This window comes from Canis aureus, chromosome 33 (genome assembly GCF_053574225.1).
Source record: "Canis aureus isolate CA01 chromosome 33, VMU_Caureus_v.1.0, whole genome shotgun sequence".
Taxonomy (NCBI): Eukaryota; Metazoa; Chordata; class Mammalia; order Carnivora; family Canidae; genus Canis; species Canis aureus.
The window spans coordinates 37,831,223-37,856,730 of NC_135643.1; the positions used below are offsets into that span (position 1 = coordinate 37,831,223).

General features: G+C 38.8%; 1 protein-coding gene, 2 long non-coding RNA genes and 1 other non-coding gene across 22 annotated transcripts in view; 2 read left to right on the top strand and 2 right to left on the bottom strand.

Annotated features, from left to right (window-relative positions):
- LOC144304015 (uncharacterized) overlaps positions 1–16,014 on the bottom strand; it is a 147,311-nt gene extending 131,297 nt beyond the window's left edge. For 4 of the 19 annotated variants that reach the window (XR_013371009.1, XR_013371004.1, XR_013371002.1 and 1 more), the window contains exons 1-3: positions 15,736–16,014; positions 9,541–9,695; positions 3,338–3,439 (exon numbers count right to left, since the gene is read on the bottom strand). This is a non-coding gene — a long non-coding RNA (uncharacterized LOC144304015). The remainder of the gene's footprint in view (positions 1–3,337; positions 3,440–9,540; positions 9,696–15,735) is intronic. The other 15 variants (XR_013370997.1, XR_013370998.1, XR_013370992.1 and 12 more) reach the window with 9 other exon arrangements.
- A 22-nt stretch (positions 16,015–16,036) lies between these two features.
- LOC144304017 (uncharacterized) lies at positions 16,037–17,426 on the top strand. Its single transcript, XR_013371010.1, has 2 exons — positions 16,037–16,515; positions 16,766–17,426. It is a non-coding gene; the product is annotated as an uncharacterized LOC144304017 (long non-coding RNA).
- LOC144304431 (small nucleolar RNA SNORA24) lies at positions 16,566–16,696 on the top strand. Its single transcript, XR_013371343.1, has one exon. It is a non-coding gene; the product is annotated as a small nucleolar RNA SNORA24 (small nucleolar RNA).
- Positions 17,427–19,445: 2,019 nt separating the features above from the next.
- PRSS12 (serine protease 12) overlaps positions 19,446–25,508 on the bottom strand; it is a 75,588-nt gene continuing 69,525 nt past the window's right edge. Inside the window, exons 12-13 of the mRNA XM_077882399.1 lie at positions 21,409–21,689; positions 19,446–19,962 (exon numbers count right to left, since the gene is read on the bottom strand). Coding sequence (XP_077738525.1) covers positions 19,655–19,962; positions 21,409–21,689 — 589 coding nt within the window. The 3' untranslated portion in view covers positions 19,446–19,654. The remainder of the gene's footprint in view (positions 19,963–21,408; positions 21,690–25,508) is intronic.

The window sequence follows — 25,508 nt, forward strand, 5'->3', positions numbered from 1 at the left end:
CTTTAAAGAAGTTAAAGATTATGATTTCAAAAATAACAAAAGGCTATGCAATATAATATTGAGAAATTCTCACTCCCATCTATGATCAGTTTGACAAAACCATATTGTTTCTATCCCCAATTAGTTATAGGGATGTCCTCAGTACAACTAGACTAGCAAAGAGGATAGATCAGACTGTAGCCCAGCTTCTATTCTTAACTAGATAATATTGGATAGGTCACTTTTTCCACTTTGGGCCTCAATTTCTCCATCTGTTAATGGAAGAAGTCAAATGTGATCACTGAACCCATTTTCTCCTTGTTTTACTTATCATCAGTTTTTGTAACATTTGATTCTTCCTGTCTCTCACAAATTTTGCCACCCAGCAGGAGCTGAGAATCATCTAGATGGTAAAGCTACAAGCAGAAACTGGGCCTAAGTAGCTCAACCAATCACTTCTCTTTGGAGAACACTCTGATTTGCTTTCAGCCTATGGTAAGTTCAGCAGAAATCTATGCTTAAGCATATTATTTAAAGCCACAAACATAACAAAAAGAGGTCATAAACAAAAATAAAAATATGAATATATGCTCAAAAGTAGGAGAATGAACAAGAGTATAAATGAGAAGAATGATATAAGTGAGCTAAATGTCTGATCCTTCAGTTGGGAAGGATCCTATCTGTTGGGAAGCCAACAGATATTGCCTGAAGTTGACAAAACAAGAAATTAAGGTAAAAACTAACCAGAATTATGGAGATAATCAGCACAACTTGAAAAGAAAAGCTAAAAGGGAGCTACCTTTACTAAATGGGACTAGACTGTGGGATGAGGGAGAAATATTTGAATTTTTATTTCCAAGTACATGTACTATTTTTATCACAACAGCAATAATCTATCATTTAAAAAAATAAGTCTAAATATTCAGGATCAACAGCAGCCAATTTGATGAGAAGATTACAGAGGAAGAGATCTAAGGAGCAGCTGAATCCAGCATCAGATATTGGATATTATCCATGAGATTAACTAATAGCTAAGACCTCTGTCAGCTACATAGCCTTATTTAGTACATTAGGGCAGTAGTTGTAAAGGTATTGTCTGCGGACCTCTGGCAAAAGGGGTACCCTTCAGAGGGTCTGCAGGTCAAAATATTTTCATAATAATACTAATTTATTATATTCCTTTGTCATTTTATTGATTTCTTCCCCTAATTTTGCAATAGCAATATTGGGTAAAACTGCTGCTGCTTTAACATAAATCAAGATAGTGACATCAGTCTGTATTAGTAGTCACTGTATTCTTCACCATCACACACACACACACACACACACACACGTTAAAAAAAAAAAAAAGTTGCACTTCAGAATGCCCTTGGTGAAGCAGTAAGAATTATTAATATTATTAAATTTCAACCTTGAGTACCTGTCTTTTTAATCTCTCTGTGACAAAATGTGAAGCACGCCTAAGGCACTTCTGCCACATACTGAAGTAGATAGTTGTCTCAAGGAAAAGCACTTGAGCAATTGAGTTGCAAATTGAACTTTTTTTTTCTTATTTTTATTCAATATATTTAAGCTAAAAGAAAACTGGCTACTTTATTTGTGAAGCACCATCTTTACTTGAAAAAATGACTGACAGAGAACTATGGTTATGCAGACTTCAGTAATTGGAAGAGATTTTTTTGAAAATGAACAAAGTGAGCCTGTCACTTCAAGAAAAACAACTGACTGTATTTATTGCCAATGATAAAAAGTGAGCTTTCAAGTGAAAATTAAAATTATGTAGAACTTGTATCTGCTAAGAAGTCAACAGCAGACTAATATTTAAATACTTTTTCTGATGAGACTGATGGTGATATTAACAAATATTTTCTAATGTTACATAATGAAATATATTAACATTTGAAAGATCTGCATAACTCTGTGAACCAATATTTTCCAAATGACCTATGCAGGAGGTTACAGAATCATTATACATGGTACATCATTATAACAGCAAAAGTTCAACTCTTGGGCAAAACAAATAGTTTTAAATGTAACAAAATGTGGAAAGTTTACTGAGTTGGTTCAAATTCCACATTACAAATATCATTTAAGAAAATGTCACTTATTGGGATCCCTGGGTGGCGCAGCGGTTTAGCGCCTGCCTTTGGCCCAGGGCGCGATCCTGGAGACCCGGGATCGAATCCCATGTCGGGCTCCCGGTGCATGGAGCCTGCTTCTCCCTCTGCCTATGTCTCTGCCACTCTCTCTCTCTCTCTCTCTCTGTGACTATCATAAATAAATAAATTAATTAATTAATTTAAAAAAAAAGAAAATGTCACTTATTAAGTTTTAACAAAGAAAAATATCCACAATAATCTGAAAAAGCTATAAATTTACACTTCCAAATACATATTTGTGTAAGGTCAGATTTTCTTCATATACTTCAATAAAAACAACATATCAAAATAGATTGCAAAAATAAATATCAGTATCCAGCTGTCTTCTATTAAACCAAACACTAAAGAGATATACATAAATGTAACACAATGCCACTCACTATATTTTTTGTTTTGAAAAACAGTTATTTTTCATTAAAACCATGATCTTATTATGAGTTTGCTCTTACTTTTAAATTAATTGATACTTTTTAATTCCTCAACTTAAATTTCTAATACAGTAAATATTAATAGATATAACCCTTCTAAACAAAAATCCTTTGGAGTCCTCAATAATTTTTTTATAATGTAGAGAGATCCTCAGACCAAAAAGTGTGAGAGCTGCTGGCATAGGAGTTGGAAGTAATTTAAGTACCAAAGGCCAATATTTATATCATAAACAAGAGACTGGAAGGCAAATAGATGGAAAGCCAGACTATACCTCCTATCACCTTCCCATTCTACTCCCAGACCGGAAGTTGTCTGGCTGGAACTTTTAAAATTTTGGAAAGGGAAAAGAGAGAGGTATACATGAGAATGAGTTTCTTCTTCCCCTGCCCTTTCTCCTTGCCACCAAAGTGAGTTTTGAAAATGAAAGAATGAGAGACCTGAGAATCCAAGAGTAGAGAAAACTGTGTCCTACTTTCCATCTAAAACTCTGTAAAGCAGCAACCTCTTCTATGTGCTCTGCCCACCAATGGTGTGGGAGCAAAATAGTTAAAATAGTTCTAAGTATATATGACCTAGGATGGCACAGGCTCCACAGGGGCACAGGAACATGAAAGTTCCCATTCTTTATGGAAGCTGCAAAAATCACTAACAGGTCTTTAGACCCAAAGAGACTTGGCAGCTAAAACCAGGAGGACACCTAATGACCTGCCCAGACTGATAACTCTAGGGGTTGTAAGGAACCCAGATCATGGAAGCTAGAAGCCACTTACCAAGGATGGAACTTGATAAGGTTCACCCAATGCCAGCACAGGACAGATGACAGATGAGGCCCAGATGTCACCCTCTCACTTCATGTCCATTGTCATGACCACCTTGGGAAGAAAGGGAAAGAAGAACCTGAAATTTGACTGGGCTTTCCTAAAATAGACTTAAAAGTTTCTAGTAATGAAATATACTAGAATGGGAACAGTTATTGAAAACTACATTCTGCACAGGTTGAGGATCATGGAATTCATACCCACTGTATAAGCATCACACCTCAGGTTCAATTAGCAACAATGGAGACTCATAGAAAAACAGCCAACAGCAGGGTTGAGAGACTATTGATAGACTGATAGATGCAGCCTCAGTTAAGAAGAGCTGGGAATAGGCATAGTGATGTAGTAAGCCTGAATCCGCAGCTGGAGCGCATCTGCAGATGTTTATCTTCTTCCCAAGGAATCTGTTCCATCCTGTGGTTGACACAGCTTATGAGTCATGCTCTTGTATAATATTGCCTTTAGAGTTGGTGGAATCTGTCAACAGAATAGTCACTCTCTTGATTAGCACATCCCACATTCACTCCACCAAGGAATCCCATTGGCTCACTCTTCAAGTCAATCCAAAACCTACCACTTGTCACCACTGCTGCCACCCTGTTCTGAGATAATACCATCTTTATCTTGGATATCTTCCCTGCTTCCATCTCTGTGCCTGATAAACTACTGTCACTCAAGATCCAAAAGTAACCTTCTTACAAATTAAGTCAGAGGAATCTTCTATTAAAAATCCTGTAATAGCCCTCCTTTCCAGTCAGACTGCAACTTACATGATCTGACATCCCCCTTTATGACCTCAGTTCTTCTTCCTTGTCTCTCATTATGCAACAGTTGCACTGACTTCTTTGCTATTTTAAAGCCTTTGTACTGACATTTCCTCAAACGTCCACATGGCTAACTCCTGCAATTTATTTGGGTCTTTGTGCAAATGTCATTTTTTCAAAATGCCAACATCGGCAACCTTACATATAAAATTTTTGTCCTTTTACCTCTTCGCTGAACTCCTGATTCCCATTATCCTAATTTTATTTTTTTTACCATTATATTTGTGACCTTATAACTCTATAATTTACCAATTTTACTTACATCTGTTATCTTCTACTGAAGTTTCTTGAAGGCAGGTGTATTTGTTTTCTTACATCAATGTATCCCCGCATTTATGTATCAAGTCTCTGACACATGATAGGTATTCAATGGATATTGTCATAATATTGGTTCTCCTAATCCACAAGCATGGAATATCTTTCCTTTTTGTGTCATCCTCAATTTCTTACACCAATGTTTTACAGTTTTAGGATTTTTTAAAAAGTAATATAAAAATTTTAGCTTGAGCCAAAGTAGTATTGTACAGTAAGTCAGAGTATTGAACAAGTCTTGCCATTTCTTTGAGAATCAAATAGAAGTTCATTAATATAGTCCTTGCTATCCAATTAAGATTATATATTTCTAATACCAAGATTGTGAAGATAGTGAAGATCTATTACAATTACAAATATTGACCTATAAGATCAGTTTCAGTTTGTCATAAAATTTTCTCTGTGAAATGACTTCCATTATAAGATTTAAAATTATTTCTATTATAAGATTTAAAATATATATCCCCATGTGAAGGTGAAAATTTTTGGCAAAAATTTTTAAACTTTTTGGCAAAGACTGAGGTAAGAGGTGCTCATGGCCAAAAACACTTGTCATTTTTGCTTTAATATACTAGCTTATTTTTTCTTTAATATACTAACTCACAATTCATTTTTCCTTTCCCAGAAATTTTTTCACTTTTATCATGCCAGCTTCCTCATTCAACAAACATTCATTGAACATATACCATGAATCAAATACTGCTATAGCTAAGATGAATATGATTATATCTGTGTCCTCTGGTAGATCGGGCAGAAATATTTTATTCCTCCAACAAAATCAAGGTCTACTTTGATACATACCACATTAAAATATGTAACAACTTAAATACTTCAGACAATAGGAAATGAATTAAATCTTTACTCGATTAATTCAGTATTTTTAAAAACTTATACATCAAGGTCAAATATATAAAAAAGGTCTGTGGTATTCAATCATATTCTTAGAATCTGCATCTAGGGGAAAGTTGTTCCTTTCTAGTAGAATCTAAGTTTTCAATATTTACTCTGAATATTATACAAAACTAGAGTCCAGAGGGTAGCTTGATAGAATCCATTATATGTGATGACATTTTCATGCTATTATCTACACATTCACTTATACATTTATGCACAATAATAAACGAATGTGTTTTAAGTTAAAACCTTCTAGGGTTTTAAACACAGACCTAAATAATAGGGTAACAGAGCCACCTAGTGGTACTTTTTAAAAAATGGTTGCTTCTTATAATTTTTATTTCATTCAGTTTACATAAACATAAGCTTATCTTTTCACTAACATAGATATTTATAATTTTTATGGAAGACAGATCATAAAAATTTAGGATCTGAGGGATGCCTGGGTGGCTCAATTGGTTAAACATGTGACTCTTGATTTTGGCTCAGGTCATGATGTAAGGGTCATGAGATCCAGCCCTGTGTCAGTCAGGCTCTATGCTCAGCTCTGAGCATCCTTGAGATTCTTTCTCTCCTTCTCCCTCTGCCCAGTCAGAATGGCTACACTTTGTTTACTTTCTTGTCAAACCCCAACCTTAGTTCCAACTCTTAGTCAGCTTTACACGTATACTTACGCAGCCATGTTTTGTAGAGAAAATATGCAGTCATGCTAATATTTTAATTTAAATGAACTTAAATTCATTACAAGAATTCAAGTGGGTCCCAAATGTGGCCCAGGAATCCTACAGTTCCAAGTCTACTTACACCATCTCCTAATTATACCTTCACCTCTCTCCTCAAATATCCAATACTCCCTCCTCCAACTTCTTAGTTGATGACCTTGCTTTCTATTACTAGATATTAATAAAAAAGAATATTCAAAAGTTCAGACCACCACATCACTCACCTACCAGCATCTATGCCCATATAATCCTGTTTCTGTAAATGAATTGCTTGAACCACCATCATAGGCCAAATCCTACTTTGTGCACAAGATCCCACAAACAATTGCTTAAGAAATTCACCAAACCTCTCCTGCACCACCAATTTTCCATTTCCACTGGAACTTTCCCATCAGAATATAAACATGCTTTACATCATCCTGTGCTTAAAAAATAATCCACTTATCTTTTTCCTTTGTTTAAAACTCAAGGATAATTAACATACAATGAAATATTAGTTTCAGATGTACGATATAATGACTAAGCAGTTGTATACATTTCTCAGTGCTCGTCAAGATAAATGTACTCTTAATACCCTTTATTTATTTCACCCATCCCTCCACCTACCTCCCATCCGGCAACCATCAGTTTGTTTTCTGTATTTAAGAGTCTGTTTTTCTGTTTGTCTCTTTTTTCTTTGTTTGCTTGTTTCATTTCTTAAACCCCATGTATGAGTGAAATCATATAGTATTTTCCTTCCTCTGTCTGACTCAGTGCACTTGGCATTATACCCTCTAGATCTATCCATGTTAATCCATGGTAATGGCAAGATTTCATTCTTCTTGAGAGCTGAGTAATACTCTGTGATATATATATTGATATATATATATATATCACCTCTTCTTTATCCATCTATCTATTGATGAAACACTTAGGTTCCTTTCATATTTTAGGTTAGTCCCACCGGTTTTATTTTGCTTTTGTTTCCCTTGCCAGAGGAGATATACTCACAAAAAATGTTTCTATGGTCAAAAAAATTACTATCTATGTTTTCTTCTAGAAGCTTTATGGTTTCAGGTCTCACTCACATTTAGGTCTTTAATCCATTTTGAATTTATTTTTGTGTATAGTGTAAGAAAGAAGTCTCATATTTCCAGCATCATTTGTTGAAGAGACTATCTTTCCCATTGTGTATCTTGCCTCCTTTGTCTAAGGTTAATTGACCATGAAAGTGTGAGTTTACTTCTGAACTCTCTGTTCTGTTTTTGTGCCAGTACCATACTGCTTTGATTACTATAGCTTTGTAGTATCTTGAAATCTGGAATTGTAACACTTCCAGGAAAAAAAAAAAAATAATCCACTCTTGATCCCATATCCCTCTCTAGATACTCCCCCATTTCTCTTCCGTTTTCTAGCATAACTGCAAATGGGTTAACTAAGTCCATAGTCTCCAATTCCCTTTCCATTCTCTGTGAAACTGTTCTCACCAAGGTCCTAAATGACCTTCATATTACTAAATCCAATAGTCATTGCTCAACTTCCGTTTTACTTGTACCATGAACAGTTGATCACTCTCTCTTATTTGAAAAACTTTCTTCTTGACTTCAGGATACCTCACTCCAATGGCTTTCCTCCTTACCTAACTTCTCAATATCCTTTGCTGGTTCCTGCTTCTTTTCCTGGTAGATAAATGTTAAGAAGGCATAAGGACTCAGTCTTTGATCTCATTTTCTATGTATCTTTTACTCCCTTGTTATTAGTATCCAATCTCATCGCATTAAGTGCCTTCTACACTTGGATAGCTCTCAGTCCAGACCTCTCCCCAGAACTCCATATTAACTCCACACTCCATATTAAATTCCCTAGTCAAAAATTCTACTCAAATGTCTAAAAGATATCTCTTACAACCTATACCCAATCATCAAATTCCATAAGCTCTATCATAAAAATATATTGAGAATTGAATCATTCATTTCCTCTACTGGGATCATTGTCATCACCATTCTCTCATCTGTATGACCATACTAGCCTAACTGGTTGCCCTACTCAAACACTATCCCTAGACACTGTGTGTCTTCTCAATAGTGCTTTGAGAAGAAACATGTAAATCCTAAGTCAGATCATATCACTCCTCTCCTCCAAACTCTCCAACAGCTACCAAGTTCACTCAAAAAAAAAAAAAAAAAAAACACGAAAACTCAAAGTCATTTAATGGTGCAAAAAACCCTAGGAAACCTATCACCTTTCTAACTTCACTTGCTATTTGGTTACCCCACTTCAGCCAAACTGGTCTCATTTTTATTCCTTGAACATGCCACGTATATGAGTTATCAATTGCTGCATAACAAACAATTCTTAAATGTACTACTCACTTAAAACAATATTATCTGGTTTATCTGGATTCTCTGCTTCAGTGTCTTTCACAGACTACAATCAACATCTGGGGCTGTAGTCATCTCAAGGCTCAAATGGTTAAAGATCCAATCTCACTTACACGGCTGTTGTCAAGATTCAGTTCCTCAGGGGCTATTGATCTGACAGCCTCAGTTCCTTACTGCATGTTGGCCAGAGACCACCCTCTGTTCCTTGCCACATAGGCCACTCTAATATAGCAGCTTGCTTCATCACAGCAGGCAATCCAAAAAGACAAGAGAAGCAATGGTAGCAAAAAAGAAGAGTCTTTTATAACATAATCTCAGAAGTGAGATCTCATCACTTCACCACTTAAGGCAAGGGAATTACATAAAGGAGGGAATAATATGATGCGGGAATCATTAGGAATCTTAGAAAAGGCTGTCTACCACAGCAGCTATGGTGCCACTCAGGAAGCACTGAAGACTTAGAATATTCTTCTTCTAGGGGCACCTGATTCTTGGTTTCCATTCAGGTGGTGATCTCAGGGTTGAATCAAGCCCCAGGTCAGGCTCCACACTCAGCATGGAGTCTGCTTGAGAGTCTCTCTCTCCCTCTGCCCTTCCCCCTGCTCATGCTGTCTCTCTCTCTCTCTCTTAGTGAATAAATCGCTAAAAAAAACAATATTCTTCCAGATATCAGCACGTTTCATTCCTTCACCTTAAGTCTTTTTGTTTGACCTAATGTCACCATCTCAAGATCTACCCTGAATGTTTTTTTAAATTATAATTCCTATCCTCACTGCAAACATTTCTCATCCCCACCTTTATTTTCTCTATTGCACTTACTGACTTTAAATTTTCATATAATTTACTTATTGTGGTTGATTTCTATTTTGTCAATTTAGCTAACCTAGTATTACAGTTTCATTTCCTCGCCTGAATAGTTACAGGTTAGTATGGCCACAAGAGATATTTTGCATAGTAATTGAAAGTGAAACAGCAGTCATATACTTTCACACTTAGGTCAGTACAGGGCATGAGGCAATGTTGCAGATTATGCAAATTCTCACCTAATCTGCTAGCTCATTTTGTTGGTGTGGGGCTGCAGCCAGGTCTGTACCTTCTTCAACTCCTGCCCGTTTCAACCTCTGCAACTTGTGGGTCTGTGACAAAGGACCAGTTCCTCCTGCAGATCATCTCTATCATCAAAGTTGAATCCTTGGAACTAGAGGAAAATGAATGCAGATTCCACTTTATTTTCATGGATTTCAGTTCATCCTTGCAGTTGCCATTTTTCCTTGCTTCCTCCTTTTGACAGCTTTGGTTGACCTTACACTAGAAATATCAGTATTGATATTGATATCCTAGTAGTTCTACTCCTCTGATATAACTCTAATACTCTTATTTATGTCAATTTTGTGCCACTAAAATATAAACTCCATGAGTAAGAAATTTTGTCTGTTTATTGTTCCTGCCCCAACACCAAGAACAGGGTCCAGCATATAGTAGAAAATCTTTAAACAAGAACATGATAGGAAACAGTCGTTGTTTTAAGCGCCAAAGATTGTAGACTGTTCATTAACTGCAACATAACCTCAACCATTCTTAATGTGGCAGTTTTAACTTGTGTCAACAAATTTTTACATTCTCTCCTTTAAGAGATGGAGTTTAATTTCTCTCCCTTTTTGTGTGAGCTGGAAGTAATAACTTGGTTCTAACAAGTGATAGCATGTAACTTCTCAGACTAGGTCATAAAATCATTGGTACTTCCTCTCTTGGATCACTCACTTTGGGAGAAGCCAGCTGCCATATCATGAGAACATCTCAGCAGCAGCCTAATGGAGATCCACAAGCTGAGGATGAGACTTCCTGCCAACAATTAACATTAACTTGCCAAGCAGGTAAGTGAGCCACCTTGGAAGATGATACTGCAGCCTCAGTCAATATCCTGATTGCAACCTCATGCAACAACTAAGATAGGCTGCTTTTGGATCCTGATCCACAAAACTTGTGTGAGATAATAAATGCTTATTGTTTTAATCCACGATGCTGGGATCCCTAGGTGGCGCAGCGGTTTGGCGCCTGCCTTTGGCCCAGGGCGCGATCCTGGAGACCCGGGGTCGAGTCCCACGTCGGGCTCCTGGTGCATGGAGCCTGCTTCTCCCTCTGCCTGTGTCTCTGCCTCTCTCTCTCTCTCTCTCTCTCTCTCTCTGTGTGACTATCATAAATAAATAAAAAATTTTAAAAAAATCCACGTGCTTAGGTTAATCTGAAAAAAAACAATAGGGGATCCCTGGGTGGTGCAGCGGTTTGGCGCCTGCCTATGGCCCAGGGCGCGATCCTGGAGACCCGGGATCGAATCCCACGTCGGGCTCCCGGTGCATGGAGCCTGCTTCTCCCTCTGCCTGTGTCTCTGCCTCTCTCTCTCTCTGTGTGACTATCATAAATAAATTTAAAAAAAAAAAAAAAACAATAGATAACTAGTACTTTGATTCATACAGAAATACACTAAAAATTGAAAAACCCATATACTGAAAATTATAACCACTGATGAAAGAAAGTGAAGATGATATAAATAAATGGAAAGAAATTCTGCACTCATTGATTGGAAGAATATTGTTTAAATGTTCCTACTGTGCAAAGCAATCCACAGAGTCAATACAATCCCTGTCAAAATTCCAATGCATTTTTCACAGAAATAAAGCAAACAATGCTAAAATTTGTATTTGGATCTACAAAAGATCCAAATAGTCAAAGCAATTTTGAAAAAGAACAAAACTGGAGACATCATGCTTCGTGGTTGGTAATATTGCAAAGCTATAGTATGATACTGGCATAAAAAGACAGAGTGAGAACTGCCTGTGTGGCTCAATCAATTAAGTGCCCAACTCTTGACTTCAGCTTAGGTCATGATCTCAGAGTCATGAGATGGAGCCCGGCTTTAGGCTCTGTGCTCAGCAGAAGTCTGTTTGAGATTCTCTCTCTCCCTGTTCCTTTGCCCCTCCCCCCCCAATATAAATAAATAAATCATAAAAAAAAAAAAAAACAGACACATTGATCAATGGAACAGAAGAGAGACCCCAGAAATAAACCCATGCATATACGGTCAATTAATTTACAACAAAGGAGCCAAGAATATACAATGGGAAAGGACAATCTGTTCAATGAATAGTGCTGGAAAACTTGACAGCCACATGCAAAAGAACGAAACTGGAATATTTTCTTACAATACACAGAAATGAACTAAAAATGGATTAAAGACTTGAATGTAAGCCTGAAACCATAATATTCCTAGGAAAAAACAGAGGCACTGACATTGATCTTGGTTCTGACTCCAAAAGCAAAGGCAACAAAAGTGAAAATAAGCTAGTGAGACTACATCAAACTAAAAAGCTTCTTCATAGCAAAGGAAATTTTCAAGAAAATGGAAAGTCAACCTACCAAATAGGAGAGAGTATGTGTAAATCATATATGTAATAAGGGGTTAATATCCAAAATACATAAAGAATCCATACAACTCAATAGCAAAACGCAGAACAACCCAATTAAAAAAAAGGCAGGGGATGTGAATAGACATTTTCCAATGAAGACATACAGATAGCCAACAGACACTGAAAAGACCCCCAATGTCACTAATAATCAGGGAAATGCAAATCAAAATGACAAGGAGATAGCATCTCACCCCAGTCAGAATGGCTAGTATCAAAACAAACAAACACATAAGAAATAACAAGTGTTGGTGAGGATGTGGAGAAAAGAAAACCCTTGTGCACTGTTGATAAGAATATAAATTCATCCAGCCACTGTAGAAAAAAGCAAGGAGTTTCCTCAAAAATCAAAAATAGAATTACATATGATCCAGTAATTCTACTTCTGGGTATTTATCTGAGGAAAATAAAAACACTAATTCAAAAAGATTTATGCATCCTCATGTTCACTGCAGCATTATTTTCAACAGCCAAGATATGGAAACAAATATGTATCAATGGATGAATGGATAAAGATGTCAGATGTAGGGCACCTGGGTGGCTCAGTCAGTTGAGCATCTGCCTTCGGCTCAGGTCATGATCTCAGGGTCCTAGGATCAAGCCCCACATAGGGCTCTACCCTCAGTGAGGAGTCTGCTTCTCCTTCACCCTTTTCTTCTATCCCTCCCCACTGCTCATGCACATGCTCTTTCTCAAAATAAATAAATCAAAAATATTTAGTATGTCAAATGTACATGTAATAGAATATTATTCATAAAAAAGGAATGAAACCTTGCCATTTGTGACATTATGGATAGACCCTTAAGGTATTAAGTGAAATAAGTCAGAGAAAGACAAATATTATATGATCTCATTTATATGCAGAATCTAAAAACAAAAACAAAAAACACTAAGTTAAATGATACAGAGAACAGATTGGTGGTTGCCAGAGGAGGTAGATTGAAGGGATAGCTAAAATGGGTGAAAGGGGTCAAAAGGTACAAAATTCTAGTTATAAAATAAGTAAGGGGAATGTAATGTATAACATGGTGATATTATATTAAAATATAATACTTTTCCATATTTGAAAGTTGCTAAGAAAGTAAATCTTTTTTTAGGATTTCAAATCCTAATCTCTACACCCAACGTGGGGCTCAAATTTACAACCATGAGATCAAGAGTCACCTTCCACCAACTGAGCCAGCTAATTGTCCCTTAGAGAGTAAATTTTAAGAGTACTCAGCACAGGGATGCCTGGGTAGCTCAGCAGTTGAGTGTCTGCCTTTGGGTATGATCCTGGAGTCCCAGGATTGAGTCTCACGTCGGGCTCCCTACATGGAGCCTGCTTCTCTCTCTGCCTGTGTGTGTGCGCGCGCGCGCGCGTGTGTGTGTGTGTGTGTGTGTCATGAAAAAATAAATAAAATCTTTAAGAAAAAGAGTCCTCAGCACAAAGAAAAAAATTTCATAACTATGTATGGGGATAGAGGTTTACTAGACGTAATGAGATTACTTACCAACATATACAAATATCAAATCATTATGTTGTATACCTGACACTAATATGTCAATTATACCTCAATTTTAAAGAAAGGAAGAAAAAAATAGATGAGAAGAAATACCAGTTTGAGCAAAGAATAAAACATGGGAGCAGAAGCACCCTTAAGAGCGCACAATCTCTCTCTCTCTTTCAGATGTTTTAACCCCATAGCCCAAAGGAAACAGTCATTTAAAAATCTTCAATATGAAAAAAAATCTTCAATATGTCTTTATAGCTTAGCATAAGTGGATGCTGGCATGGGCTGGATTGTGTCCCCCCAAAATTCATATGTTCAGCCCTAACCACTAATATCTCAGAATTTGGTGGTATTTGGAGACAAGATCTTTAAAAAGTGGCAATTAAGTAGGGTCATTAGCATAGGCCCTAATCCAGTATGACTCGTATTCTTTTAAGAGGAGATTGGGATACAGACAGGTAGAGAGGTAAAGGATGTGAAGATACAAGAAAAGAGTCATCTACAGGCCACAGAAGGCCTGAAAACAAACATATGGACACCTTGATCTCAGACTCCTAGCCTCCACAATAGTGAGAAAATAAATTTCTGTTGTGTGAGCCACCCAATCTGTGGCATTTTGTAATACAGGTAATTTAGATATTCTAAATGAAATCTAATTTGGCAAAACTCTCCACTGCGATTTGGTACTTAAACTTTGTTACTGCCTAGTACCTTCTGTTCATTAGTAATGATACGGAAGAGCTGGGTTCTTGTCTCAGGGAGTTGAAGAATGAATCGCACTGACAGCAGAGAACAAGCAAAGCAATAGAAGTTTATTGCTTGAGAAAGCTCTCAAAAGTGAGAGGGGTCCCCACAGGGTTGCCACTGAGGGCTTGTAGGGACTGTCTTTTATAGGAAACTGACCAGGGAACTTGGTAAATTTCTTATCAACATCAGGATGGACTCATAAATATGTGTTTATTTAGAACAAACATGGTGGACTTATAATAAACAAGACGTTTATAAAAATCATGTTTATAAAAATAAGGTGTTCCCATCTCTCTGGTTAGTATCTCTTCCATAACAATTCTATACATCTGGGATTTCTGTGATTACTTAGTAGCCATTAAAGGGGGAATCCTCCCTAACATTTTGGAGGTAGAGAGCCAGGTTTATTATTTGTTTTTCCTGCCTTATCTCTGTTTTCGTGGGGTGGGTAGGAGCCTGACTCTGGGGCCTTTCCCTCATCTTTCCCTGCCTAGCCCCCTCTGCCCCTAACTAGTTCCTACCTCGGTGAGATAAAGCAAGACGAGGTAAGAAAAACATGGGGTGAGAGGTGAGCCTCAGAAACTTTAGTTCTTTCGAATTAAATTTCCTAAAAACTTGTCTTTCCAACCCTAACCACAAAAGCAATGTTTGCGCTTACTAATTAAATTCTTTCCCCCAGAAATATATGTAGGGATTTCGTGAAGAGCCTGTAGATCTCTGCTGGGGCCCTTTAACCATTTTTTCGTGACAGCAACTGTGGCAACGCATCTTCCCAAACGGTCCACTACCAAGTAAAAACGTCGCTTGGAGCCTCCCTTTTGCTTCATACCAGAGGACAACAAGAAAGGGAACTCAGGAAAAAAGGTAATGGCAATTAATTAATAAGCACATATCTAGGACCACCAGTATTCCTAAACATTTTTAACTTTACAAGGGGTAGTTATTTCTTTAATTGCTGCTCCCTCAAAGAATGTACAGAGGGAGGCAAGAGCCAGGCGCCCGCTTTCAAGTCAAGGGAGCCCAGCTGCGACCAGGGGCGCGGCGGGTCAGCCTGCGACACGGGAGATGAGGAGGGGGCATCCCGGTGGCCCAGCGGCTCAGCGCCCGCCTTCAGCCCATCCGGCTCCTGCATGGGGCCTGCTTCTACCTCCGCCTCTCTCTGTGTCTTTTGTGAATGAGCGAATGAATGAATGAATGAATGGATGGATGAAATCTTTAAAAAGAAAAAAGAAATGCGGAGGGGCACACGGCAATGGGTTTCCCATACGTTCTTCAGGCTAATGTCCTTTCCTTTTATAAACTTGTGTTTCGGTGAGGCTTTCAGTAATGAGTGTAAAGACTCCTAAGAGATTCAACCAGAAAAAAAAAAAAAAAAAAAAAGAACAAAAACGAAAAATGAAAAACCAATAAAAACACAACTGACTCCACGTCAGGGATACCCGCGCTTCAGGACCGACGATCCCAGCGCAACACGGAAGACCACGGCAGTTCATTAATAGACCAAAAAAATCAGCGGGTTCCATATGTATTAACCTACCTAAAGTTTTAGAGGCGGAGAACTACGTAACTGGGTGTTTCGGTAACTATAGCAACGTCAAAAGCAACTACCCTAAACAGGAAACCAAAGCTTTTCACCTTCCCGCCCCGTCAGCGGGACAGCTCCAACGGCGGGACTGCCTGGTCTCGCGAGAGCCTTCTCACTCCTCCCGCTTGCGCGTGCGTCAGGCTGGCGAGCGGGCCAGTCCCCAGGATGGACGGGGGGAGGCGGTGCAAGCTCCGAGAGGTGGGAGGGGCCATGCGGAAGGGGTGGAACCGCGGACGGGCTGGGAGGGGCAGAGCAGAGGGGCGAATCGCGTGGGCCCCGCCCCTCGCGGCGCTTCCCGGAATAGCGTCATCCGCTCTATAAGAGAGCGTGCGCCCGCGGCCTCGGCCTTTCTACGTCCGGGAAGCGTCGGGCTCCGCGCGGGTGGTTCCACTGTGCCCCCGTGTGTTGTGCGCTGAGGTGATCACGGAGGCCGAACTTTGGCTTCGTTAAAATGCAGGAGTTTCAAGAGTCCTGTAATGGTAGGGCCGCGTCGCCTTTGGAAACCTCTAAGGTTAGAAAACCTGAGGGGACGCAGGGGTTTCTTAGGTCGCGAGGCGGCCACGTGCAGCCCTGGGTGCCGAGGCCTGGGCCCTCGGGCGAAGGTTGGTGGCACGTACCAACTCCCGCGAAGGCCGTGAATTCCGCCGTCGGGGTCCGGCGGCCATCTTGAATCTCGCCGCCGCCGGCCTGGTAACCCTGCGGCCCGGTACTACCCCCGTTCGGATAGAGAAGGTGAGTAGTGGCCGAAGTTGTGCTTGCTCGTCCGGTGTGGGATTGTGAACCTCCATGTGTCTTTGGGACCTGTCAGCTGTGGCAGTCTCCCTTCCTAGCCATGGAAGAGCATATTCTTGTTTATTGGCAAAGCTGTCACCATCTAATTGGTATCAGATTCTGACTTGCACAAGTAACATTCTTCATTTGGAAAACGTAGAGGCTGCTGGGTTACGGGGCACGCATCTAACTATTGTTCAAATGTTCCTAGGAGGCTGAGCTGATCCGATGGATGGTAGAAAACGTGACAAGGTACGTGCGCCCTTTTTATTTCTATTTATTTTAAAGATTTTATTCATTTGCTTACGACGCAGACCGGTAGAAGCAGGCTCCACGCAGGGAGCCCGACATGGGACTCGATCCCGGGTCCCCAGGATCAGGCCCTGGGCCGAAGGCGGCGCTAAATCGCTGAGCCACCTGCGCTGCCCCGTGAGTCCTTTTTAAATTAATGTTTCGTTGTTAGCCTGAAACCCTTAGTGCTAAGGAATTGGAAGGCCAGGTTGGCCCATTTCGCTGTGACTTTAATTTGAAAGCGTAAATTGCCAACAAAAGAAAGTAACCAGTGGTTGCTAACACTCAACCCTGTGATGTAAGTGCACGGAGTATCTTAAAGCTGGTTTTGTCTTGCAGATAATCCAGTTCAAGGTGAGGTCGGTAAAGTCCTGTTGACTTCAGAGTTCCTGTGGTGTACTGTGAATCGTGAATTTAAATCTCAACAGCTTGGATATCCAGTGGCGAATAATGTTTTGGAAACCATCAGGGTGGTGTTTTCACCCTGAATATTACAGTGTAAGTATGGCATTTAAGTAGAGGATACGTGGCCGCTTCTCTGCTTGCTACAATTAAATAAAATGCTGGATTCATCTGGAGAATCCTGTTCTCCGACTAAATGATATGGAAGTGGAAAGGTAGCTACAAATAGCAACAGACTACCTTTTCTGCCAAAAGCTGGTTTGGAAGTAGTAGGAGTATTGTAAGGTAGTACAGTATTTGGAGGGAAACAAACCCAGGTACCCCTGAGAGACAGCACAATCACTTTATACCACACACAAGATTCAGGCTACTATACAAGGTGAACAGCTATGCACTTTTATTTGTACAAATGTGCACTGAACACTTGTGTTTTTTAAAAGTCACATTTAACAAGAAAAAGCTATTATTAACAAAGGCATATATTCTGAACCAAGCATTCAAGTTTTAGTGATCTGTCTTTAAAGTGTCCTGACCTGGTCTATTAAAATTTCAATATAAATTTGCTTGCATCAACACTATAGTTTAATTAGAAGTATGGCCTGTGCGAAGTTTCATTAACAATAAAATGTCTCCTGCACATTGTCTCAAGCCTTTGTGCAGGTGTGCACTGTGTACCTCTTCTCTAGATGTAAATACTTGAAAAGTTTTTACTTTATCAAACTTAAATAAAAGTTTTTTTTTTTTTTTTTTTTTTAAAGATTTTATTTATTTATTCATGATAGTCACAGAGAGAGAGAGAGAGAGGCAGAGACACAGGCAGAGGGAGAAGCAGGCTCCATGCACCGGGAGCCCGATGTGGGATTCGATCCCGGGTCTCCAGGATCGCGCCCTGGGCCAAAGGCAGGCGCCAAACCGCTGCGCCACCCAGGGATCCCTAAATAAAAGTTTTTAATGTTACTCTGCCTGATAGCATTGCAGTTCTGCAAAGTAGTAAACTATAAAGCACCTTTCTGTTAGCACCAGTTTTTTACAGAGCTGAAGATTTACAAAAAGGATAGAAATAGACACAGGGAAACTAGTAAAAGTTCACACTGATCTCTTCACCTGTTTTTATGCATCTGCTTCTTGAATATACACAAACTATCTAAGGGCTCTAGGTATTAGCAATCATTGTCTTGTCTGTTGGTGATTACTTACGTAGCCTGAAGGGCATGCCTTTTATATTTGGGCAAAGATTTTGCATTGTTAGGAAGAATGTCTTGTAAGGGTACATAGAAGAAGGCAGCTGTCCAGTACTGAGTTGGGAAATAGCTAGAGAGAAAACTTGATTTTCAAACTGCAGTAGAGGGGGAAAACTGTCAACACTGGGGCTCCCATTCTGAAGTTTGGATCCCACTGTCTCACCAGTCCTCTTGAGTCAATTTGAAAGCTAAGGATACTATAAAATCTTACCAGCCTCTCAAGTTTGTCAGTGAGGTGCATAGCCACTTACACAGTGCCTAGCACACAGCTGGCTATGAATTAAGTACATTGAAACAAATGAGTTTAGAACTTAACTGCTATACAAGCAGAGAGCATTTTTTTAACTCCATTTTTATTAGCTGGCACTATCAGGATAATGGAAATCTACAGGTCTGAGTCATTACAGGAAAGTTGCAATAGGTGGCACTATATTCATGGTCCAGCAAATGGCATGATGCCGAGGAAAAATTTTATCAAGATGTAAATTAGAAGTAGCTGAAAGTAACTGCTAGAGGATGTTAAAACAAATAAAGTGGATAAATTAGGTTGTATATCCCAAAACTTGGAAGGCATTCTTTGCTATCTGGTATTTTTCCAAATTTTGTTAGGTAACTAGAATGTGTTGCCATAGTGCATGGTAGAGGGTTCATTCAGGAATGTATTGTGACTGATCCTATTCCAGTCTAGGTTTATAATGGATTCCTTCACCTTTTTGGCTCTTGATTTCCTCACTTGTCAAAGGTTAACAAAGATTCGATGTATAAAGATCTCTTAGCCTTTTGAAGAAAATCTAAGTCTAATAATTCCACAATATCACTCTTAAGTATAATAGAGTATTGATTCAATTACAAGCTCTTAATCTTAAAAACAGCCATATTGCACAATTGATACACAGTAATCCCTGGAGAGTGCTGAGAATGAAGACCTTTGTCTTCAGAGTAGTTTTTGGGTAGACAACAATGCTAATTTAAGGATAATTAGTACTACACTGAGGTATCTAATAATGTTCACAATCACAAATTCTCAAGCAGCAAATGATGCGCATGATTTAATCACAACACGAAAGAAGAAACATGGCTCTCATCCCCAAAAGTTGGCATCTCTGACTGAGTGCTAATGTGGAGGTTGAAAATTTTCTGCCATATTTTCAGGTTTCCATGAAGAGTTACAATTTGGTGACACTTTTTATCCAGGGTACAAAGGCTGAGACTTTGGTATAGACACCAGGTGAATCCTTGACTCCACAGCCATACCCCCACGAGGTAACCCCATATACAACCCAACTTTCTCCTGACCGAGCACACATGAGTGGTCCTCCGCTGTCTCCTTGGCAGCTGTCAACACGTTTGTGTTCATGTAGGTTTCCAGCACAAAGCATCCTTCTTGTAAACCGACTCTTATAACGTTCTTCACAAAACCTCTTTGGAAGTAAAGGAATGGCTGCTTGTTGTAGAGTTCTTGAATAGGCTTGTCCTGGTCAAGACCAAATAATCTGAATTAGATGCCACTAAAGATAAAGACCTTACAGAAAACATTTAAACAGTTAAGTGAACACTTAATAGTCTTGAAAATAAAACCCTTATGATAGAATGTAGTTTGATGACTAAATGGTATAGGAGGACAGTGGCAAGAACTATTCTAAATAGAAATATAGTATTTCATAAGGGTTGAGAAACAAAAACCTTCCTATGTACCTAACAAGCCTGTTAGGCCATTAGAGGTGAGTGTACTCAGGCAAGCCACCCAGTGGCTAAAATGTATAATTGATAATGTTATCTTATATTTTCTCAGTTGGAATAATTCATAATAAAATGTTCTCTGTAAAGATAGTGGTCTTTGTCATCTCTTTTATCTCCTTGTCTGAATCTTTCCTCTTGAATTGTAATGACAGAGTTAAGCCTTCTCAAAGATGATTTGCCTCATTAGATCCACATAGTGTACAGAGAAGGCACTTACACTAATCTGATTATTGTGTCATCCAGGAAATGTTTTCTTTATGGATTATCTCAGAATTGGTCGTTACATGCTTTTTAAGTATTCTATATTTGCAACAGATGCTGCCTTTTGCAGCTATGAAATGACTAGCATAAGCCAATATTTAATGCAGTTTATGGTAAAATGCATACTGAAATGTTTACTAAATAAAACACTGAAATTACCACCTGTAGAAATACTTGAGGCTCTTTTTAAGAGCACAGTGATTAGTGTTGATCGTTTTTAATGCAAAGTGGTCAACAGCCATATGTGAATTAAGCACCCAATCCAGGTGAGCCTTAGATCTGTTCCAAGGCCATCCTGAACAACACTAGCTGACAGACACTGGCTTAATCCTGTAGCAAGACTGACCATACAGAAAACTGCCTGAGAAAAGTAGAAGATAAACACTTTGCTCTAGCTTGGGGATTGGGAAGGTGGCATGAAGGACAAAAAGTGGGTTTGGCCCTCTGCTTCAAACAAAGCTTTGCTTTTTGTGTTCTGTATTTAGGGATTCTCCATAAGATGGAGTTAGATAATGGCCTTCATTACAGAAAAAGTAAGGCCAACACCAAAGCCCTTGCTGGTGTAGCTGTATTAGAGTCCTCTGGGAAAACTAAAATGCAGCCAGCCAGGCCCAATTTGAAGAAGAAAATCCAGACCCTGTTGGAATAAGGTCTTAAAAATCACTTCCTCTTTTAGTAAAGTACAGGATTCCCTACCCCTTAAGGCAATTGAGTTCTGTGAAATTGTGCTAAACAATGGTAACCAACAGTATCCCTCAAGATATGAATCCAAAATACACGCATGTGTTACACGGACAGTTTCCAATTAACTAAGCCTGAACCCATTTAAGATTTTACTACCCATTTTACACTCTAAAAGTATTGATTCCAGACATAGGTGCCCATATTTCATTTGTTCTCTGTTTACTATCTACATTACCTGTGTCTCCCCATCCTGTTATGTAACAATTGGAGGTGGTTTTCTGTGGCCTCTCCCTTCGGAATGGCAAACAGGCTGGCAAGACGTGGCTGCTAAATCGGACACATTGCTCATCTGGTCCTTCTAATCTAACCAGGGCAATGTCGTAGTCACTGCTGTCAGGTCGATACTCCCGATGAATCACAATCTGCTGGACTCCAATTTCTTCTTCAAATTCATCTGGCACCAGAGTATGATAATCACCAACCCGAACAGCATAGCTCCTTGTGCTGTTACCATACCTAAGAGTCAGAGAGCTAGTAAGAGGCTGCAAATGGACATGTTGGGAGGGAAGGTTAATAGAGACGCTCAAGCCTTTCTTCCTAATCATCCCTTTCTGTAAGTTTACCCTTTCATAGTTCTCTGACCTCACCACCCTCAGTCCTATACTTGAAACCCATTTCATCATTTCACGGTTTAATTCAGGTTCCTGTGTAATTGTTTTCTGAGAAGGAGCAAATGTGAAGGACGAATGGAAAATACAGCTAATCATTAACCTGTTATTTCCCCACCATGATAAAGAATCAAAACAGGAACAAATATAGAGCAAATTTACTGTCTGTATTTGCTGTCTTCATTTTTCTATCATTTCCAAGATGTTAGTTCATCACGAAGCTCTTTGAGGGCAATAACCATGGCTGGTCTAACTTTGTATCCCTCAAAGCACTTAGCACAATCCACTTTACTCCTCTTTGTTGTGAACTGAATGGAAATCAAAATTCTATTTTCAGAGCAACATATATTCATTATATTCTCTCATTTCTTGAATCTGTCCAGACATCATCCCACTGAGACCTGGTTTAAATTGCAATGAAAAAACTAGTGGGGCCAAAGACTGATGTCTAATGGCTTTGAAGAAGTGTAGAGCCATAAAACTAAGGACAGGAGGTGGAGAGCCTCTCACAACAAGGATTTATCTGGTTCTAAATGTCCATAGTGCTGAGGTTGAGAAACTGCTTTAGGCAGTGCACCAGAATAAACGTATATCAGTTGAAAAAACGAGCTGAGGACTATTAATTTTGTAAATACTGTTTCTACTTTAATTGAATAGTTTAAGGAAAAAAGACATACACATTAAAAATATCCATTCATTCATTCACTAAATCAATAAACATGCTGCATTCCTATCTAATGGGGCATTACTATTTTAGGTGTTTAAGATGCATTAGTGAACATAAAGAATCCCTGTCCTTGAATGCATCTTGTTTAAGCGAGGGAGACAGAACTATAAACTTATTAACAAATTGGATAGTCTGTTAGAAAGTGGTGTTAACAGAGGTTAAGGATATTGGGAATGCTGGGGGACAGGAGGACAGAGTTGAGTTTGAAATTTGCTGTTTCAAATCAGAAACTTCGTGATAAACTAATATCTTGGAAATGATAGAACAATGAAGACGGCAAATAGAAGTAAAATTGCATGATTTACTATTGCCCATGATTGCCTATTTAAATACAACCTCCCATTTCCTCTTGTAAAATTACTGGATGTTCTAAGTTTCTCAAACACTCTACTAACTCTATATGGGGCTTGCAGTGTATAAAGTAATTTTCTTAACTATGTCAGCTCAAAAAACTGAACAATGCAACAAAGATGATATAGCTTATTCAGCCACCTATCATTGATCTATATTACTAGTAATTTCCCTTAATTTCCTGATTCTCCACTTCCAACCTTAGGTCATCACAGATCTTTAAAATTCAGGGTTTTTTTATATATTGTTCCCAGAGAATATCCCTTGTGGATTTCACTTCAATATTTAAGTAAAGTGGGGCATTATTTCACATCCTGAAACAGTAAAAAGTAATACTCATAGAGAAAAATCAGATCTAAATATTTCTTCCACATTTTATGTACTGATACTATATTATAAAAATTCAGTATGCCCAATTAATATATTCAGGCTTTAAAGTAAAACCTCGGGATCCCTGGGTGGTGCAGCGGTTTGGCGCCTGCCTTTGGCCCAGGGCGCGATCCTGGAGACCCGGGATCGAATCCCACGTCAGGCTCCCGGTGCATGGAGCCTGCTACTCCCTCTGCCTGTGTCTCTGCCTCTCTCTCTCTCTCTCTCTGTGTGACTATCATAAATTAAAAAAAAAAAAAAAAAAAAATTTAAAGTAAAACCTCAATAAATCACCTCAAGTGATTTAATACCTTTGTGAAAAAAGAATCAATGCCAAGGGATGCCTGGGTGGCCCAGTCAATTAAGCATCTGACTCTTGGTTTCAGCTTAGGTCATGATCTTAGAGCTATGATACTGAGCCCTTGAGTGGGGCTCTGCACTCAAGGTGGAGTATGCTTGAGATTCTCTCTCCCTCCTCATACCTCTCCCACTTTGTGCTCTCTTCTCTCTCGCTCTTTAAAGAAATCTTTTAAAAAAAAGATGAATTGCCAGTGCTCCTTGAACGTCCTGCTGAAATGTTTCATGTATCTTTAGCATGGAGTTGAAGAAATTATCTCTAGCTCCACTGTCTAATACGGTAGCCAGTACCCACATATGGATGTTGGAGTACTTGAAATGTAGTTAGTCTGAACTGAAATGTGCTAAAAGTATAAAATATGCAATGGATTTTGAATACTTACCATGAAAAAGAATACTAAACATACTGTCTTTATAAAGAATTAAGTATTAAATATCCCAATTTTTATATTATATTTTGCAATGATATTTTGGATATGCCAAGTTAAATAAAATATAATTAAAATTAATTCGACCTGTTGGGTTTTTTTTTTTTTTTTTATTTAAATATTTGAGAGAAAGAATGCACAAGCAAGGGGAGGGTCAAAGGGAGAGAGAGAATCTCAACCAGATTCCCCACTGAGAGTGGAGGGAGCCCAATGTGGGGCTCAGTCTCACAACCCTAAGATCATAACCTGAGCCATAACATAAGCCATAACCTGAGTCAGATGCTCAACCGACTGAGCTACCCAGGTAACCCTTACCTATTTATTTTTTAATGTGCCTACTAGAAAATTTAGTCATATTTGTGGTTCACATTGTATTTCTGCTAGATAGCACTGGTCTAGAGACATAGTTTGGCATAAACTAGGCATCCTATTTTATCATATTTCTTTAATGCAGTCTCTTACATTGCTTATATTTTTTAAGACTGAATTATGAGACATTCCCTTCATATGTGAACTTTCTGTATCCTTTCAGATAATTACATTACTGTTCACTGAAAAAAAAAGTCACTGCACAATATTTTCCACACTTTGAAAGAGAGCTGTGATACTCTGTTAAAATAATCCTTGTATCTAAACTAGCCATATAAATATATTCTACATTATCTGAAAACTGGTCTTCAGCCAGTAAACAAAGAAACAAGACATTACTGCAACAAGGAAATTTTGTTCTAAAATATCCCAGTGTTAAAGTCTTGGGCAATACTGCCTCAGTGTGTCACCTCATACCTGGATTTCTGCAAGTCTGTCCAATAGCCTTGCTGCTTCAAGTTTTAACTTTCAGTTCCTTCATCACACAGCAGCCAGAATGAGGTTTCTATCTGACAATATATAACTAACTCTTTTGTATACCCTTCAAGGGGTCTCCATTATCTACACAATAAAGTTCAAATTCCTTAAATGAAATGCAAATTCATCCAAGAAAGGGCCTTGTTCACCTGATACCAGCCTGATCTCCATGTCCCTATCATTTTAGCTACTCGAAGAGGTGTCTCATACACCTGTCTCTATTAAAACTATTCGCAGTATTATCCCCCTTCCTATCCTAGTATGGTAAAAACTGATTTTTCACTCAAGTTTCAAGTCAAAAACCTCCTAGGAAGCTCTTCCTGCCCTGCCTGAAAACTGGCCAATCCTGTCTTTGTTTTTTTTTTTTTTTTTTTTTTTTGCTTTTTGTTTTTAAAGATTTTTATTTATCCATGAGAGACCCACACAGAGAGAGAGAGAGAGAAAGAGAGAGAAGCAGAGACACAAGCAGGCTCCATGCAGGGAGTCTGATGTGGGACTCGATCCAGGGTCTCCAGGATCACACCCTGGGCCAAAGGCGGCACTAAACCGCCGAGCCACCTGGGTTGCCCCTAATCCTGTCTTTGAACAA